At 35.3% G+C, this 17,274-nt stretch overlaps 1 protein-coding gene and 1 non-coding gene across 44 annotated transcripts in view; both read left to right on the top strand.

The window, feature by feature from the left end:
- The window catches only part of ABI2 (abl interactor 2), a 115,810-nt gene that overhangs the window by 37,843 nt on the left and 60,693 nt on the right, over positions 1 to 17,274 (top strand). For all 43 annotated transcript variants that reach the window (XM_058708440.1, XM_058708422.1, XM_058708403.1 and 40 more), the window contains exon 2: positions 12,969 to 13,136. In XM_058708440.1, coding sequence (XP_058564423.1) covers positions 12,969 to 13,136 — 168 coding nt within the window. The remainder of the gene's footprint in view (positions 1 to 12,968; positions 13,137 to 17,274) is intronic.
- Positions 10,924 to 11,030, top strand: LOC131505766 (U6 spliceosomal RNA). The gene has a single exon (XR_009258542.1). It is a non-coding gene; the product is annotated as a U6 spliceosomal RNA (small nuclear RNA).

Here is a 17,274-nt window from a genome sequence, read left to right as displayed (position 1 = left end):
TTTTTTCAACGTTTATTTTATTTTTTGGGACAGAGAGAGACAGAGCATGAACGGGGGAGGGACAGAGAGAGAGGGAGACACAGAATCGGAAACAGGCTCCAGGCTCTGAGCCATCAGCCCAGAGCCTGACACGGGGCTCGAACTCACAGACCGTGAGATCGTGACCTGGCTGAAGTCGGACGCTTAACCGACTGCGCCACCCAGGCGCCCCCACATCCCAGTCTTAATGCAGGGGTGATAGTGAACTCATGATACGTTAATAATACCAAACTATATGTTTTCTGAACCAGGGACTCTTTTTCATGCCTCTTCGTCCTTGTTGAGGCTGTTTTCCCTAGTTGGAATAACTTCTCTCACCCTTGCTTGGTAGTAATAACTCCATTTTTGAGACTATTTGGATGGTCGTCTAGGATAGTGTTCCTACTTGGATATCATTTGTATCCTTGAAAATTTTGTGTTGATATTTTGTTTGTTTGCTTTTCTCTGTATTGGACTGAAACTTCTTGAGTGCAGAGAACATGTATTCATTTTGATGTCCTGCTGCATAGTACAGTATATGTCATGTAATATGTGTTCAGTGAATAAGAGTTTATTAAAACGGGCACCTGGGTGTCCCAGTTGGTTAAGCATCTGACTCTTGATTTTGGCTCAGGTCATGATCATCATGGTGGTGAGATTGAACCCCATGTTGGACTCTGCGCTGTGCATTGAGCCTGCCTAAGGTTTTCTCTCTCCCTCTCCCTCTGCTCCTCCCCTGCTTGAGCTCTCTCTCTCTCTCTCTCCAAAAAAACAAAAAACAAAAAAACAAAATTATTAAAATAAACTGATGGAATTAAATTATATCATGGAGGGTCTAGAAGGAATTGTTTAATACTTTAGATGGGCTAACACTGAATGAGAACTAAGTACCTATATTTTATCTAATCTGGTTGTAGTTTATACTCAGAGCAAAAATAATTGTATTATTTTTCAGGTAGTGTAATGTACTGGACTAGACTAGGCAAGAGATTTAATGCTTGGGAATAGAAAGAAACTGACAGATCTCCAGGGTGTTATCTGTAGAGGAAAACTGTCTCCTGCATTTTCCCACTCATGCTCCCTAAATATTGTCATTCTCTTCCTGCCCCCCTCCCCATTATCTATGCAATATCTGCCAAATCTGTGGTTCTATTTAGTAGAAGTAGAAAGGAAAAATAAATAATGGTAGGAATCTGGTGGTAGTGATATTATAGTTTTGAGGTGCTCTAGAGGGGGTAAAGTTCTTACTCTTTTTATTTCCCAGTACCAATCCCAGAACATCAAATTGAGAAGTAAGTGTAAATCTTCTTCTTAGGGGTACACAATAAGGCATGAATAGCTTGGATGGTGCCAAACCATCTGGAGATCCAGGAAATCTCCCTTATAGCACTTTTCCTCCTTCCCCACTCCCCACCCGCACTGGGTGATAGAGGTAACCGTGATTATCTGAAACCTTAAGGTAGATACAGCTCAACAAATAATATGTAACTTCCATGTGTAATGTGATATGAAGATATGTAAGGCATAGTACTTACTCTCAAAGGGCTTACCACTAGGGGGCGTGGGAGTTTGGGTCAATGAAACATGCGCATATTATAAAACATGTGCTCTAAGTCTGATGACCGAATGCTGTGTGGGAATGAGTTCTCAATAAGAAATGATGAGTATCACAATCAGGGATGGTTTCCTTGAAGAGGCAAGGGATGGGTTGTTGAAGTTGATGGGTTACAGGTAAAGTAAATAGGCTAAGGTAAGAAGCAATGATCTATGTTTTGAGAACCATAAATTTCATTAAGCTGTAATCTAAGGTCCAAGTAGGGTTGAATGGGAGATAAATTCTAGACAATATTAAGGGAGGCTGTAAATGATAAATAGGGGAGTTTACATAGAAGTAGGTATAAAGAAGCTATGGGGGTTTCAGAACTGATTTAGGAAGATGAATTTTTAGGACAGTCGTCAGATTGTAAGATACTACAGCTGACCTGGAAACCAGTATAAGTAGCACTAGAAAGGTAATGAGGACCTGAAGTAGATTGTAGGCAGTGGAATTGAAAGAAAGAATGTAAGACACAGATTGAATATAAGTATCTTGGCAACTAATTAGGTGTAGGATACAGAAAGTTGGAAAGTATGTTAGATCATGGAGTAATGGTGATAAGGAAGAGAATTAAGTCGTTTTGGGTAAGGTGATGAGTTACGGATATATTGAGCTGGCATAATATGCAAGATGAGATGCTATGTCAACTAAAATATGGATTTTGCAGAGATGTAAGGTAAGCTGTAAATAGATTTTAAAATTCTGTGCTTGAAATTGATAGCTGAGGAAGGAATAAAGTTTCTTTCTGGGGAGTGAAAGTACGACAAGAAGAGAAGTAGTTTGAAGACAGGTTTTGGGAAAATCTCCACGTATAAAGTAATTGGTATCATGAGGGAAACTAAAGACATATCAAAGTTGGGAGGATTAATCATTGCATAATATGGACCTGCTAGGGAGGTTACTTTATTCTGTTTAAGAATCTGTCTTTGTAGGATTATTATACAGAGCATACATTGTAATGTTTTTCTGTAAACCTATGATAATTTCCTCTTTTCTAAAAGTTTTTTTCTTTTTTCTTAATTTCATTTAAGTAGGAACATTAAATAGCTGGGTTGAAGTGTTATTTATGCCTTTAGTACGTAAATTATATAACCGTAATCTAGTCAGTACTTAAACATACTTATAGCAAAGGTCAGTCACAGGCATTTACTTATCAGACATTGCTGCTTAGGAACTGCAAAACAACCTCTGTTAAAGTACTATTCACTGTTTCTTTTATAGGGAATAAGATATTGTAGCTTCTTTGTAATTAATAGGTTTCTCTGTTAAAGGTAAAGTAGAAATTCTGATATCAATTTTTATTGAACATTTTATGGGGAAAAAATCTCAACTTTAGTAAATATGCTGGTGAAGTGATCACAAAAATCTCAAACTTAGAATATCAGTTCTTGTTATACTAGATTCTTATAAAACCTTAATGAAGTCATTGGGTTGACTTATTCATAGTAGATGTGCAGCAACCTCGACCCTTTACAACTTCATTTTGGATTTAGAAATAATAATAAAAAATCTTGGAGCCCCAAATAACTGTTTTAGTAAGCATGCAAATGTATAATACATTTCAGAAAGTTTAATTAAAAAAATTGTTTTGGAACGTTTATGCCTTACAAATATTCCTTAGGGTTGACTAGGGCGGAACACTTAAGTTTCTCTTCCTTTTTATTAATGCATGTGTTACAGTTAAAAAAAAAAAAGTAATACCTCTGAGGTGCATGGGTGGCTCAGTCAGTTAAGTGTCCAACTCTTGATTTCAGCTCAGGTCATGATCTCACAGTTCACGGGTTCGAGCCCCAAATCAGCATCCATGCTGACCACGTGGGGCCTGCTTGGGATTCTCTCTCTCCCTCTCCATCTGCCCTTCCCTTGCTTGTTCTCTCTCTTAGAATAAATAAATAAACTTTAAAAAGTAATAGCTTTATTTTTTTCTGACACATAAAATTAATACTTGCCTGAAGTAATCTTTATAAAAAGACCCAAATAAATTATATTCCCAACATTCAGAGAAAACTTATGTTGATATTTTGGGGCTTATTTTTTTCTGACTCTTTTCTTATGCTCATTTTTACATACAGGCACCTATAGAATCAGGATGATTGTGTTAAAATTGCTTCATAACTGGCTCTTTTGCACTTATTTTGTAGATATATTTCCGTCTCAGTAATACATAGCAATACTGTTCTCATTACTGTATGAATGTACTATATAATGTACTGTTTAATCAGTCTTATGTTTCTTTTCCTTCCCCACTGTGTCATCAGTGAACACCCTATCTGTGCCTTTTTCATAATTGATTATTTTTCTGAGATTGATTTAGAGCTATAAAGGTAGTGGAATTTATATAAGCTTAGATCAGAATAGTGAAACCCTTGGAATAGAGGTATGTTTTTAGGGTAAATTATGACCTGATAAGCCAGAGAATAGTGTTTTATAGTGTCAGACTCAGGTGTATCAGAATAGTGTTAGTTGATCATGCTAAAGTGTTTCCAGAATTGCTGTGTTGAAGGATTGGAGGGGTAGCTATATGTTTGAAAATGTGTGTTCTTTAACATTCAAATTGAGTGGTGGAGGATCTGATAGAGAAGATGATGAGGATGGCCTCTCTCCCAAATATGGGGAGAATTAGGTAATAGGTTGGGGATAGAATTAATGGCTAAGCCAAAATTAGAGGTGTCTGAATAAGTTCTGATTCCAGTATTATAATCCCATGATTTAGAGGCCAAGACAGAATAAGCTTTTTACAAATTAAGAATGAAAAATATATACAGTTATTTGTATAGGGAGTTGTTTATATATAGGGTGTTTATCCTATGAAAACATTACTCATGTCTTCATTGTTAACCTGTTTTGGTTATCAGTGCAAAGTAATAATGATGTAAAAGTTTCCTGATATTTTTATTTGAAGATTAATAAGGGAGTAGAGTTTTTTTTACACATTTACTTAAGACTTGTCATAAAATGGTTTACCTGATTAAAAAGATACGTATAATACAAGTAATCTGTGGGAATTACTCTTTTTTTCTGAATCAGCTGTGTATAGTATGTTAATTCATTATTTTCTTGGTTAAAAATTGACCTAGGTAGGGGCACCTGGGTGGCTCAGTCGGTTAAGCATCCGACTTCAGCTCAGGTCACGATCTCACGGTCCGTGAGTTCGAGCCCCGCATCGGGCTCTGGGCTGATGGCCCAGAGCCTGGAGCCTGCTTCCGATTCTGTGTCTCCCTCTCTCTCTGCTCCTCCCCCGTTCATGCTCTGTCTCTCTCTGTCTCAAAAATAAATAAACATTAAAAAAAAATTTTTTTTTTTTAAAAATCGACCTAGGTGTTTGACATAATTGATAATTGTTTTCAACATGCCTTTTCCTCATACTATCATATTATGTTTATTTCACTGTACTTCTTAGTTTTTATTAACCTTGTTTAATTCACATTAGTAATTTATTTATATGTCTTCTCCCATAATAGATCCCTCAGAGCAGATACAATGTTTTAAAATTCCTTAGCTCTGAGAGCAGTGTCTTATATATATGATAGTTATGTTACATTGAATGATAGGTCAACATTTTTTTTTTTTTTTGTAACAGTGGCCATACAGTTCTCCTTCATTGTAGTGTTCATTTTCAGCATTTACTTCTATGTGTCATTTTTTGTTATTTTTGTTTCATAGAGTTTATGTAAACCAGATTTTTGTCTCTTCTAATAAAAATAGTTACTAAGCTGTCTGTGAATTTTGTACAAGAATGAGTATTATAGGTTAATGAGTTATTTCTAGTTAATTGAATGCAATCTTATTCTGTGGGACCAAGATCAGAAAAAAGTATTTATCTCCCTAGTCTACATGTGTTCTGGGGCTGTTATTTTAATGCTTACAGGACTGTATTTGCATTCTTTTTTCATAATTACATATGAACTGACATAGTAATTCTTAGGCTTAAGTAAAGATCAAACCCTTTTAAATGGAAAGAAAGAAATCTGACTGCCTGTATTGACTTGATTTATTTTGAAAAATAAATGTAATTTTTATGCTAATGTTATTTAATGTTCAAACGTAAACTTAGATATAAGCCACTTAAAATTACAGCTGTCTTGGGGCGCCTGGGTGGCTCAGTCGGTTAAGCGGCCGACTTCGGCTCAAGTCACGATCTCACGGTCCTTGAGTTCAAGCCCCGCGTCGGGCTCTGTGCTGATGGCTCAGAGCCTGGAGCCTGTTTCAGATTCTGTGTCTCCCTCTGTCTCTGCCCCTCCCCTGTTCATGCTCTGTCTCTCTCTGTCTCAAAAATAAATAAACGTTAAAAAATTTTTTTAAATAAAATAAAAATTAAATAAAATTACAGCTGTCTTGTAACAAGACATATTTATTAGTAACATATTTATTACTATAAATATGTAATAAATTTATAAACAAAACAAAATACTAAATTCAGGAGCACTAATGGTCATGGGTAATATTTTGCCAAAACTTAGTAGTCCTTGAAATTTGAATATGTGGTGGGTTTATAGATTCTTTTTTCTAACTTTTTTTTTAACGTTTATTTATTTTGGGAGAGTGAGGGAGAGAAAGAATCCCAAGCAGGCTCTACACTGTCAGTGCAGAGCCCAATGGGGGCTCAATCCTATGAACCACAAAACTATGACGAGCCAAAATTAAGAGTCAGACCCTCAATAGACTGAGCCACCCAGGTGTCTCGGTTTACAGATTATTTTGAGCAGTATTACAGAGTGTACGATGGACTTCTTGGGGGTTCCTTGGAATGACTCAAGTCTCCTGGTTATTTAAGCCATTGCAAACCCTTTAAAAAACTTTAATTGCTTGTACAGCACAATGTAGTGTACACTTGGTCATCATTTGATGCGAATGCTGTATTTATATATTGTTTGCCTCTTTTATCTCATTAATTTGCTTTACAATTAAAGTAGCATGACTTTGGCCTGACACAGTTGAGCCCCAAAGCAGAGCTGAATTTGCTTTGCGTCTTAGTTTTTCAGTAATTCCAGAGGATTTATATTATGTAATGTTAATATGTGAATTTTAAAATTTTGTAAATACATTATTGTGGAAATTTAAGGTACAAAAAATTATTAAAGACATTTGCTGATTTCTGGGGAATATCTGTGAACTTTCATTTGGGATACCGTGATTTAGTCTCTCTCATAGTTATTCTTAAATAGATGCTACCTGATACCTTAAAAATCCTATAATCTGTGGCTCTTTATTGAATAATCTGCTTAGGTGTAGTATGAAAAATTTTGGCAAATGTCAGAATAGAAGAATTGGAATTTTGTTACCTTCAACTGTAGGGTATCTGTTAAATTTTTTAAAAATAAATTTAGTTTATGGTATAATTTATAAGCATAATTCTAATTTTATATAAGTTTGATGACAGTATAATTTTTGTATCTTTTAAAACTTTGTTGTTTTTAATTTTAATTTCAATATAGTTAACTAACATACAGTGTTAGTTTTAGGTGTATGGTACAGTGATTCAGCAATTCTATACATTGTCAGTGCTCATCATAAGAATACTCTTTAATCCCCATCACATATTTCACCCATCCCCCTACCCACCTCCCTTTGGCAACAGGAGAGTTCTCTATAGTTAAGAGTCTGTTTCAATTTTTACATCTTTTGTTGGCATTGACATTTGTGAAATTTGAAACAGATACGCCTGTGTTGAAAGTAGCTGACAACAGAGAATGATTTTGTGTTTGTTTTTAAGACTATTTTTTAGAGCAGTTTTAGGTCCACAGCAAAATTGAGAGGAAGGTATAGAGATTTCAACATCCCCCACGATATTGGTATATTTGTTACAATTGATGAACCTATCTTGACACATAATCACCCGAAGACCACAGTTTCACTTTAGAGTTCACTCTTGGTGTTTTGCATTCTGTGGGTTTTGACAAATGTGTAATGACATGTATCCCTTATGGTATCATACAGAGTATTTTCACTGCCCTAAAAATCCCCTGTGTTCCACCTATTCATCCCTTCTCTGACCAACCCTTGGCAAACCACTGTTGTTTTTACTGCCTTCATGGTCAGAGTCTTACCTTTTTCAGAATGTCTTATTGTTGGAATCATACAACATGTAGCCTTTTCAGATTCATCTTTTTTCATTTAGTAATAAGCATTTAAGGTTACTCCATGTCTTTTCAGTGCTTGCTAACTCATTTCTTTTTAGTGTGGTATGATGTACCACATCTTGATTGCTTCTAAGTTTGGCAATTATGAATAAAACTACTATAAACATTTCTGTATGCGTTTTTGTGTACACATAAGTTTCCATCTCCTTTGGGTAAATACCAAGAAGCTGGATTACTAGATCATCTGGTTAGAGTATGTTTAGTTTTGTAGGAAACCAACAACCTGTCTTCCAAAGTGGCTGTACCATTTTGCATTCCCACCAGCAGTGAATGAGAATTCCTGTTGTTCCACAGCCTCGTCAGTATTTGGTGTTATCAGTGTCCTGTACTTCAGACATTCTGATAAGGTGTAATGGTATCTTGTTGTTGTTTTAATTTACATTTCCCTGATGGCGTATGATGTGGAGCATCTTATCATGGGCTTATTGCCATCTGTGTGTCTTCTGTGATGAGGTGTGTGTGAAGGTCTTTGGTCCCTATTTTAATTGATTTTTTTTCCCTATTGTTGACTTTGAAGAGTTGTTTTTATTTTGAGTAACAGTCCTTTATCGGTTGTGTCTTCTGTAGATATTTTCTTCCAGTCTGCGGTTTGTCTTCTCATTTCTCTTGACATTGTCTTGTGTAGAGCAGAAGTTTTTAATTTCAATGAAATCTAATTTATCCGTTATTTATTTCATGGATCTTGCCTTTGATTTTGTATTTAAGAGTCATTGACATACCCAAGGTCACCCGGATTTTCTCCTGTGTTATCTTCCAGGAGTTGCATAGTTTTGCAGTTTACTTTTAGGTCTATCATCCATTTTGAGTTAATTTTTGTGAGGAGTGTAAGCTCTGTGTGTGTGTGTGTGTGTGTGTGTGTGTATTTTATTTAAATGTCCAGTTGTTTCAGACCATTTGTTGAAAAGACCGTCTTTCCTCCATTGTATTGCCTTTGTTCCTTTGTTAAAGATAGTTAACCGTTTTTATGTGGTTCTATTTCTAGGCTGTTTTGTTCCATGGAACTTTTTTGTCCATTTTTAACCAGTACCACACTTGATTAGTATATCTGTCTTGATTACTATAGCGGTAGAGTGAATCTTGAAGTTGAGTAGTGTTAGTCTTCCCACTTTGTTGTTCTCCTTCAATACTGTATTGGCTATTCTGTGTCTTTTGCCTTTACATTTTAGAATCAGTTTGTTGATGTACACAAAATAATATGCTGGTATTTTGGTTGGGGTTGCATTGACTCTATATTTCAGATTGGGGAGAATGGGCATCTTGACAGTATTGAGTCTTCCTATCCATTTATTCAGTTCTTTGATTTTGTTTGTTGGAATTTTGCCATGTTCCTTATATAGATCTCAGACATATTCTGTTAGATCTGTACTTAAGTATTTTATATTTTTGGTTATTAATGTAAGTGATATTGTTTTTAATATCAAATTCCACTTGTTCATTGCTACTGTATTCATTGCTGGAAAGCTGTTGACTTTTTTATGTTAACCTTGTATCCTGCAACCTTGATGTAATCTTTTTATTAAGTTCCAAGAATTTTTTTGGTCAATTCTTTGGGATTTCTATATAGGTGATCATGTCATCTATGCCCTTTCCTTCTAAAGGGTTTCAGGAATAACTTTTTTCTTTTAATACATTAGAAACCATTTAGTTTTATTAAATATATAAAGTTCATACTTGGTCTAAATAAAGCACTTAAATAAAGCACACCACTGTGTGCTCCTTGGTGAAAAAATAGATTACAAACAATCAAGAAACATTTTTGGGGATGCCTGGGTGGCCCAGTCAGTTAAGTGTCTGACTTCCGTGCAGGTCATGATCTCACAGTTAGTGGGTTTGAGCCCCACTTTGGGCTCTGACAGCTCAGAGCCTGGAGCCTGCTTCGGATTTTCTCTCTCTCTGTCTCTCTCTCCCCCTCTCCCCCCCTCCCCCTCCCCCACTCACACTCAGTCTCTCTCAAAAATAAATAAATGTTAAAAAAAATTAAAGCATTTTTGTTCTTCTGATACAATCATCTGAGAGTTGTGCGTTCTTTGGTTTTCAAGACTGAGGCCAATTATTTAGTAAACATGAATGTACAATAAATGTATGCCCTTGTAGAAAAGTAAGCTATACTTTTCTCTGATGTATGTGAATATTCTTTCATTTCAATCACATCAGCTGATATTCCTGACTTCTGTATATTCATGACTTCACTATTATGAGGATACATCAGGATTTTAAAGGACTCCCAACTTTTTTTCCTTAAAGAGCAATTGGTATAGCAATTTATTTATAAAATTCACAGTGTTCCTTTGCCTTACTTTAATGTAGAAGAATGATGCCCTAAATACATACTTCATGTTGGTTTACATCAATGTTATATCAGCCACAAAAAGCATCTCTCATATATTTTACATTACAAGGTCTTCGGTCTTCTGTGGAAAAGTAGATATACACAAAGCCTACCTAATATAAAAGGGTCTCATATCTTTGATGATCAATCAGCTACATGATTTCATATATTCACTAGGAACAAAGGCAGAGCATGAAATGATAATATTTGCTCTTCAAAAAATCTCAAATAGGGGCGCCTGGGTGGCTCGGTCGGTTAAGCGTCCGACTTCGGCTCAGGTCATGATCTCACGGTCTGTGAGTTCAAGCCCCGCGTCGGGCTCTGTGCTGACCGCTCAGAGCCTGGAGCCTGTTTCAGATTCTGTGTCTCCCTCTCTCTCTGCCCCTCCCCTGTTCATGCTCTGTCTCTCTCTGTCTCAAAAATAAATAAACGTTTAAAAAAAAAAATCTCAAATACTATCCAATATAAAAAAGGGTACATTGAAAATATTTGTTTGTCCAGATATCCATCCCCTTGATCCTTTGAGGCATACTATCAAATAAATTTTCTAAGTGTTTTAATTTTGAATTATTCTCTAGAGTTAATACTCTGATTTAGAGTAATTTCTGAAAAGTGTTAATGACTTGCTGCTTTTACTGTGAATTCAAGAAAAGTTGTTGATTGTTGTCATTGTGTTGAGCTTTTTATTTGTTAGGATGGAATAGTGTCTTTCAGGCTCCTTACATGTATAATCAGAATCTAGAAGTCTGTATGGTGGTTTTTTTTTTAAGTATTTATCTTCTACCAGATTTGGTTTCAACTCTGTTGTTAATTCAAGTATTGATAAGAGTGAGATTACTGTGCTGTCTTCAGCAGCACATATACTAAATTTGGAACGATACAGAGAAGATTAGCGTGGCTCCTGCGCAAGGATGACATGCAAATTCATGAAGCGTTCCATGTTTTTTTTCACTCATATGAGGACTTTAAGAGACAAAACAGATGAACATAAAGGAAGGGAAACAAAAATAATATAAAAACAGGGAGGGGGACAAAACAGAAGAGACTCATAAATATGGAGAACAAACTGAGGGTTGCTAGAGGGGTTGTGGGAGGGGGGGATGGGCTAAATGGGTAAGGGGCACTAAGGAATCTACTCCTGAAATCATTGTTGCACTATATCCTAACTAATTTGGATGTAAATTTTAAAAAATAAAATTAAAAAAAGATTACTAAGGATTAAGATAGAAAAGAGAAAAAAAAAGCTAATATAGTTATCTTTAACTCTTTGCAAGATAAACTGAGTATAATTTGATTATTTTGTTGACTGCTCCTTCTTCAAAAGAATTTTGCTCTCCCTGGAAAAACATATCTAGGGTTGTTAATTTTGACTCCTGTACTGTGTAGGAAAGAGGAGAGTGGAATGTAGTGAACTTTGAATAGCTAATGAACACTCAAAGAGATAATGACAGCATATCATGATTTGTAGTTTTAGAAAGTGGTTTTACATTCATTATCTTATTTGGTATTCACACTACTTAGAATGGTTGATATAGAGGTTTATCTCTTTTGCTTTCTAATTGAGGAAATTGAGAAACTGTTAATCTTGTCCAAGTTGATACCTTGTAAAGTAAATAGTAGAGATGACATGAAAATAAAAGGTTTCTTGTTCAGAGGCTCATGTACTTTCTACTGAACTACAGTCTCTTTTCTTTTTTTATGTTAAAATTTTTTTTAATGTTTATTTATTTTTTGAGAGATAGACAGAGAGAGAGAGAGAGAGAGAGAGAGACAGAGTGTGAGTGGGTGAGGGGCAGAGAGAGGGAGTCACAGATTCTGAAGCAGGCTCCATGCTCCAAGTTGTCAGCATAGAGCCTAGGGTGGCGCTGGAACTCATGAACCGTGAGATCTTGAGCTGAGCTGAAGTCGGACACTTTAACCAACTGAGCCACCCAGGCACCCTAAACCAAAGTTTTCTATAGAAGATGGTATCTAGCATTTAGCAACATAGCATATGTATCTTTACCATTGTTTTGCCTTGTGACCTTGGAAATAATGATTTAACCACTTTTTACTGTGTACTCTGTTCTTCAACCAGAGTTTGATACTTGGCAATTTATGTCCCATAGAGTTATAGCACTTAAAGTGATTGAGAAGAAAGATTTAATTAATTTTAATTTTTCATTATTTGCCGCAATTATTACCTATTTGTATTTACAGTGTCATTTTTACTTATCATTATAATTGTTTTATCATTATTATTACTTTAATGAGACATTACATTATACCCACATTTCACATTTAGAATGGAAGGAAAGAACAAATTCAGAAAACTAGAGAAATGGATGCTAGAATTTATACATTCACATTAGTGCTACTTTTCCAGACAGTGATCTTGAGAAGCTATGTACTTGATGCCATTGCTCAAAATATCCAGTGGATCGGGGGCGCCTGGGGGCTCAGTCAGTTGAGCATCTAACTTCGGCTCAGGTCATGATTTCATGGTTCATGAGTTCGAGTCCTGAGTCAGGCTCTGTGCTGACAGCTGGAAGCCTGGAGTCTGCTTCAGATTCTGTGTCTCCCTCTCTCTCTGCCCCTTCCTTGCTCATGCTCTGTCTCTCTCAAAAATAAATAAACATTAAAAAAATTTTTTTAAAAATCCAGTGGATCTCATTTTTAAAATAATGGCTATAGGATTTTATGCATCTATACAAAGATGTATCTATTCAACATGAAAATATTAACTTAGCCAACAGTTGTTGGGTTTACATGATACTGATAACGTTCAGAACATTTTTAACTAGTGTATGTAGATTCAGAAACAATGGATTTCATGAGCATTTTTGTAGAGTAGATTGATAGAATGAGTTATCTTTAAATTGATGATTGTTTTTTCCCCCTTTAGTCAGCAGATAAGCAGCGAGCTCTAGAAGAAACCAAAGCCTACACCACCCAGTCCTTAGCAAGTGTTGCGTATCTGATAAATACCTTGGCCAACAATGTCCTGCAGATGCTGGATATCCAAGCATCCCAGCTACGAAGGATGGAATCTTCAATCAATCATATTTCACAAGTGAGACCACACTGCTTTTCTATTTTGCCTATGAGGAACACTATAAACACAAGCAATCTGTATAATGCTGGCAGGCTTTATCATGTGAGTTAACTCACATGTATGATTTGCAAAATACAAATTCAGTATCAGGTTGTTTTTGATTCTTTTTGTGGAGCGATTCTCTATGAATTTGACAGGGAAGCAGATTTTAATACTTTTATGAAAATTCAGTAGTCATGTTAAAATAATCATCTTTGAGTGAAAATTTCTCTGGTTTCTTCCAACTTGTACTGAATTCCACATTTCTTTATCTTAAAAAAAAAATGTGATAGCCTAATCACTTCTTTACATTTTTTTTTCTGTTGGTAGGACTTTTGTTTAATCAGGATGGTACCATATCTCAATAAAGAAAATATTAATTTAAGTGAACTTATAAAATTATCTTTATATAAAACTTAAAAAAGTTTAATGTTATACTTTTTTCCATTGTAAAAGCCATTCTCTTAATATATAGAAAAATAAAAAAATGGAAAAACAAACCCTTTCACCACTGTTTAAACTTTTTACTTTTACTACTTTATTCCATTTTTCCTATAAATAGTTTTAAAAACGTAGCTGTGATTATATTATGTATAGAATTTTGGATTTTGTTCTTTTAACTTACTATGACAACAGATATCTTCCCATGATGTTACAAGTTCTTCATAAACATTTTCAATGGCTGTATAATATTGCATGTGTATGTCACAGCTTTCGTAACCATTTCTGTATTTGGGGCCATTTAAATAATACTGCAGTGAAAAGCCAATTTGTAATTGCAAAATGAATTTTAAAAAACATTAAAAAGATAAAGGTTTTGATCTGCCTGCTTCTCTTTGATGAGATCTTTGGAGCTTTTCTAGTTCAGCTGTCTTGTTACTGAGTAGCAGAGTTCAGGATGCTTCTGAAATTGACTAATCCAACAAATTTTCAAAGTCTGAAGCTTAATTTGTGTAATTAAATAAAATAGAGTCCAGATAATCAAACCAGATATGAGAAGACTCACTTATATTTGCTATTTGAAAGTTCACCAAACTGATTTAGAGGGACTTCTTGTTATTTAATACTATTTAATCTTAAAAATGTATTTGCCACTCTAAGGTTTTCTTTACATCCCATATGAAATTCTGTAGACATTGTATAATTTACTGCTTGCTATATTGCTGTATCTCTTAAAGTAAAAAACAAACCCTCCCCCAAACCCCCCAAGAATTGGTGAGTTTTAACGAGAAGTAAATTTTATTTGGAAGTGACCCCTTAGAAGAAATAATAATAATGAAATAGATGAACTTGGTTTTCTGTAAAAGGAGGGATATTGACAAATTACTAATCTGATAGAGAATTTTGGGGTTTACAATTAAGAGTTTTAGAATTTCTGCATATTTGAAGTCTTAGCAAAGGACCAAAAAAGACTATGAGAAGAAAAGTTCAAATGCAGAAGAGACATTAATAGAGTTTCTAAAAAGGATGAACAATTTGTTATTAGTTTGTGAAAGTAGAAGAGATTGTGAAGATAGATGATGACAATAAGCAAATAATAATGAAAGATAATCATCTGTTTTTTAAAAGTAATCTCTATACCCAACGTGGGGCTCAAACTTATGCCTCTGAGATCAAGAGTCAGATGCTTTACTGACTGAACCAACCAGGTGCCCTGATAATCATCTGTTTTTTGATTAGAATTCTGTACTACTTTGGTAGAGAAGGGTAGCAGTTTTTTTTTAATTTTAAAAAATTTTTTATTTTTAGAGAGAGAGAGAAAATGAGATGGAGAGGGGCTGAGCGAGAGGGAGACACAGAATCTGAAGCAGGCTCCAGGCTCTGAGCTGTCAGCACAGAGCCCAATGTGGGGCTCGAACCCATGAACGGTGAGATCATGACCTGAGCCGAAGTCAGCCACCCAACTGACTGAGCCACCCAGGCACCTGAGAAGGGTAGCAGTCTTAAGGAGGAAGGTGAATAAGTCTACTCTAAGTTGTAATTATATGTATGAATTCAGTTAATGAGAACATTTTATTTTTGAGTGTCACATAAATCTACATATAATTAATAGTTTAATTAGTGCTGTCTTTTAAAGCCATTTTAATGGAGTAAGTGAAAAATGGGAGAGATGAATGGATAGAGATTAGTAGGTCAGAAATAACAGGGGCCAGGGGCACCTTGGTGGCTCAGTCGGTTAAGCATCAGACTTCGGCTCAGGTCATGATCTCATGGTTCATGAGTTCGAGCCCCACATCGGGCTCTCTGGTATTAGCACAGAGCCTAGAGCCTGCTTTGGATCCTGTCTGCGCCCGCCTCCCCCACTGGTTCTGTCTGTCTGTCTGTCTCACTTTCTCTCAAATATATGTAAACTTAAAAAAAAAAAAAGGAAATAACAGGGGCCTGAGTCAGAGCTGTCAAGAATATGTTGACTCTTCTTCATTTGAAGTTGAACAATCCCTGGAAGGGTGAGGGATCTGCAGTTGTATAATACCTGTTAAGTCTATACAAAAGAGTATGCTGGGTGAGAGGTTGAATAGGAGAAATGGGCTGATGGAGGTTATAGCTAAGAAATAAGTAAATTTTAAAAATTATATATTTTTTAGTATTTGCCTTAAGGGTTGAAATAATTTTCAGTTATACTTAATGCACAGGTAGAGTCCTTTGTTTTAAAAGTCAATTGAGGGCACCTCTGTGGCTCGGTTAGTTGAGTGTCCAACTTTTGATTTCACCTCAGGTCATGATCTTGTAGTTTGTGAGTTTGAGCCCCGAAGCAGGCTCTGTACTGTCAGTGCAGAGCCTGCTTTGGATTCTCTGTCTCCTGGTTTCTCTTCCTCTCTCTCTCTCACCCTCTCTCTCTCAAAAATAAATTAAATAAATAAACATTAAAAAAGAAAAGTCAGTTGAACATCAGAGTTATTTGATACTCTTTAGACTGAAAGATTATAGTATGAGAAAACATTTTCTGTTTACAAAGCAAATACTTAGTAAATACTCTAAATACAAGGATTGGCAAACCTTTTCTGTAAAGGACCAGCTAGTCAATATTTTAGGCTTTGTGGGCCACATATGTAGTATCAGTTTCGTGTTATTCTCTGTGTGCGTGTGTATTTAAACAACTATTTAAAAATGTAAAAAGCTATTCTAACTTGTAGGTCATATAAAAGCAGTCTGCAGGCCAGATTTAGCATGTAGGCTGTAGTTTTTGCAACCCCTTGTTCTTAAATACTGTTATTTTCTAATGTTTGGTAATTATATTTATATTTATTATTATTATTATTATTATTATTATTATTATGCTTTATTAAGAATATTACTATGTTTTTAGAGGGAGCCAGAACGTTCTTATGATATCTTGAGATTAGATTTTCCTTTCCTTTCCTTTCCTTTCCTTTCCTTTCCTTTCCTTTCCTTTCCTTTCCTTTCCTTTCCTTTCTGTTTCTTTCCGTTTTTCTTTTCTTTTCTTTTCTTTTCTTTTCTTTTCTTTTCTTTTCTTTTCTTTTCTCTTTTCTTTTCTCTTTCTATCTTTCTTTCTTTCTTTCTTTTTTTTTTTTTTTTTGGCAATTTGAGCAAAAGTATTAGGTTTAGAGAATTTGGAGAGAAGATTGGATTGAAGAAGGAAAGAAATGGAGGTTCAGTCAGGTCAAAGACCAGATCACTTATTTATTGGAATGCTAGTAGGTATTAAGAGTTGTTTTGTAGGAGTTGTCTGGTAGAGTGGTTCAGGACTAGGAGATACTAGATCTCTGATGTATTTGATTTCTTTCCTCATCAGTATCTTTTTTCTGTGTCATGGGTAGGAACCTTATCACTTTTCAGCCGCCTAGTGCTCTACCTCTTTTCTCCATATGTTTGGGAGTGGGGAGGGTCAGGGATCTAAGTTTTACTTTGATTCTTCTGCTGACTTGTGTGACATTTGACTTGAACTTCAGTTTTCTCATCTGTAAAATGATAAGACTGATTAGATGATATCTCAGCTATTTTCCATTTGGAATTCTTTATTCTTTTGAGGTTCCTACAAATGAACTTGATTTATATTTGCTTTTTTTCTTTCTATTCTGCTGGCTCTGCTATTCACCTCAGTCTGTGCCCCGCTGCCTCAACCCTCCATCACTCTGATATAACTGAACTATTTCCT

Source organism: Neofelis nebulosa, chromosome 2 (assembly GCF_028018385.1).
Source record: "Neofelis nebulosa isolate mNeoNeb1 chromosome 2, mNeoNeb1.pri, whole genome shotgun sequence".
NCBI classification, from domain to species: domain Eukaryota; kingdom Metazoa; phylum Chordata; class Mammalia; order Carnivora; family Felidae; genus Neofelis; species Neofelis nebulosa.
Note: the sequence above shows the minus strand (reverse complement) of the source record. Positions and strands in the feature narration are given on the sequence as shown.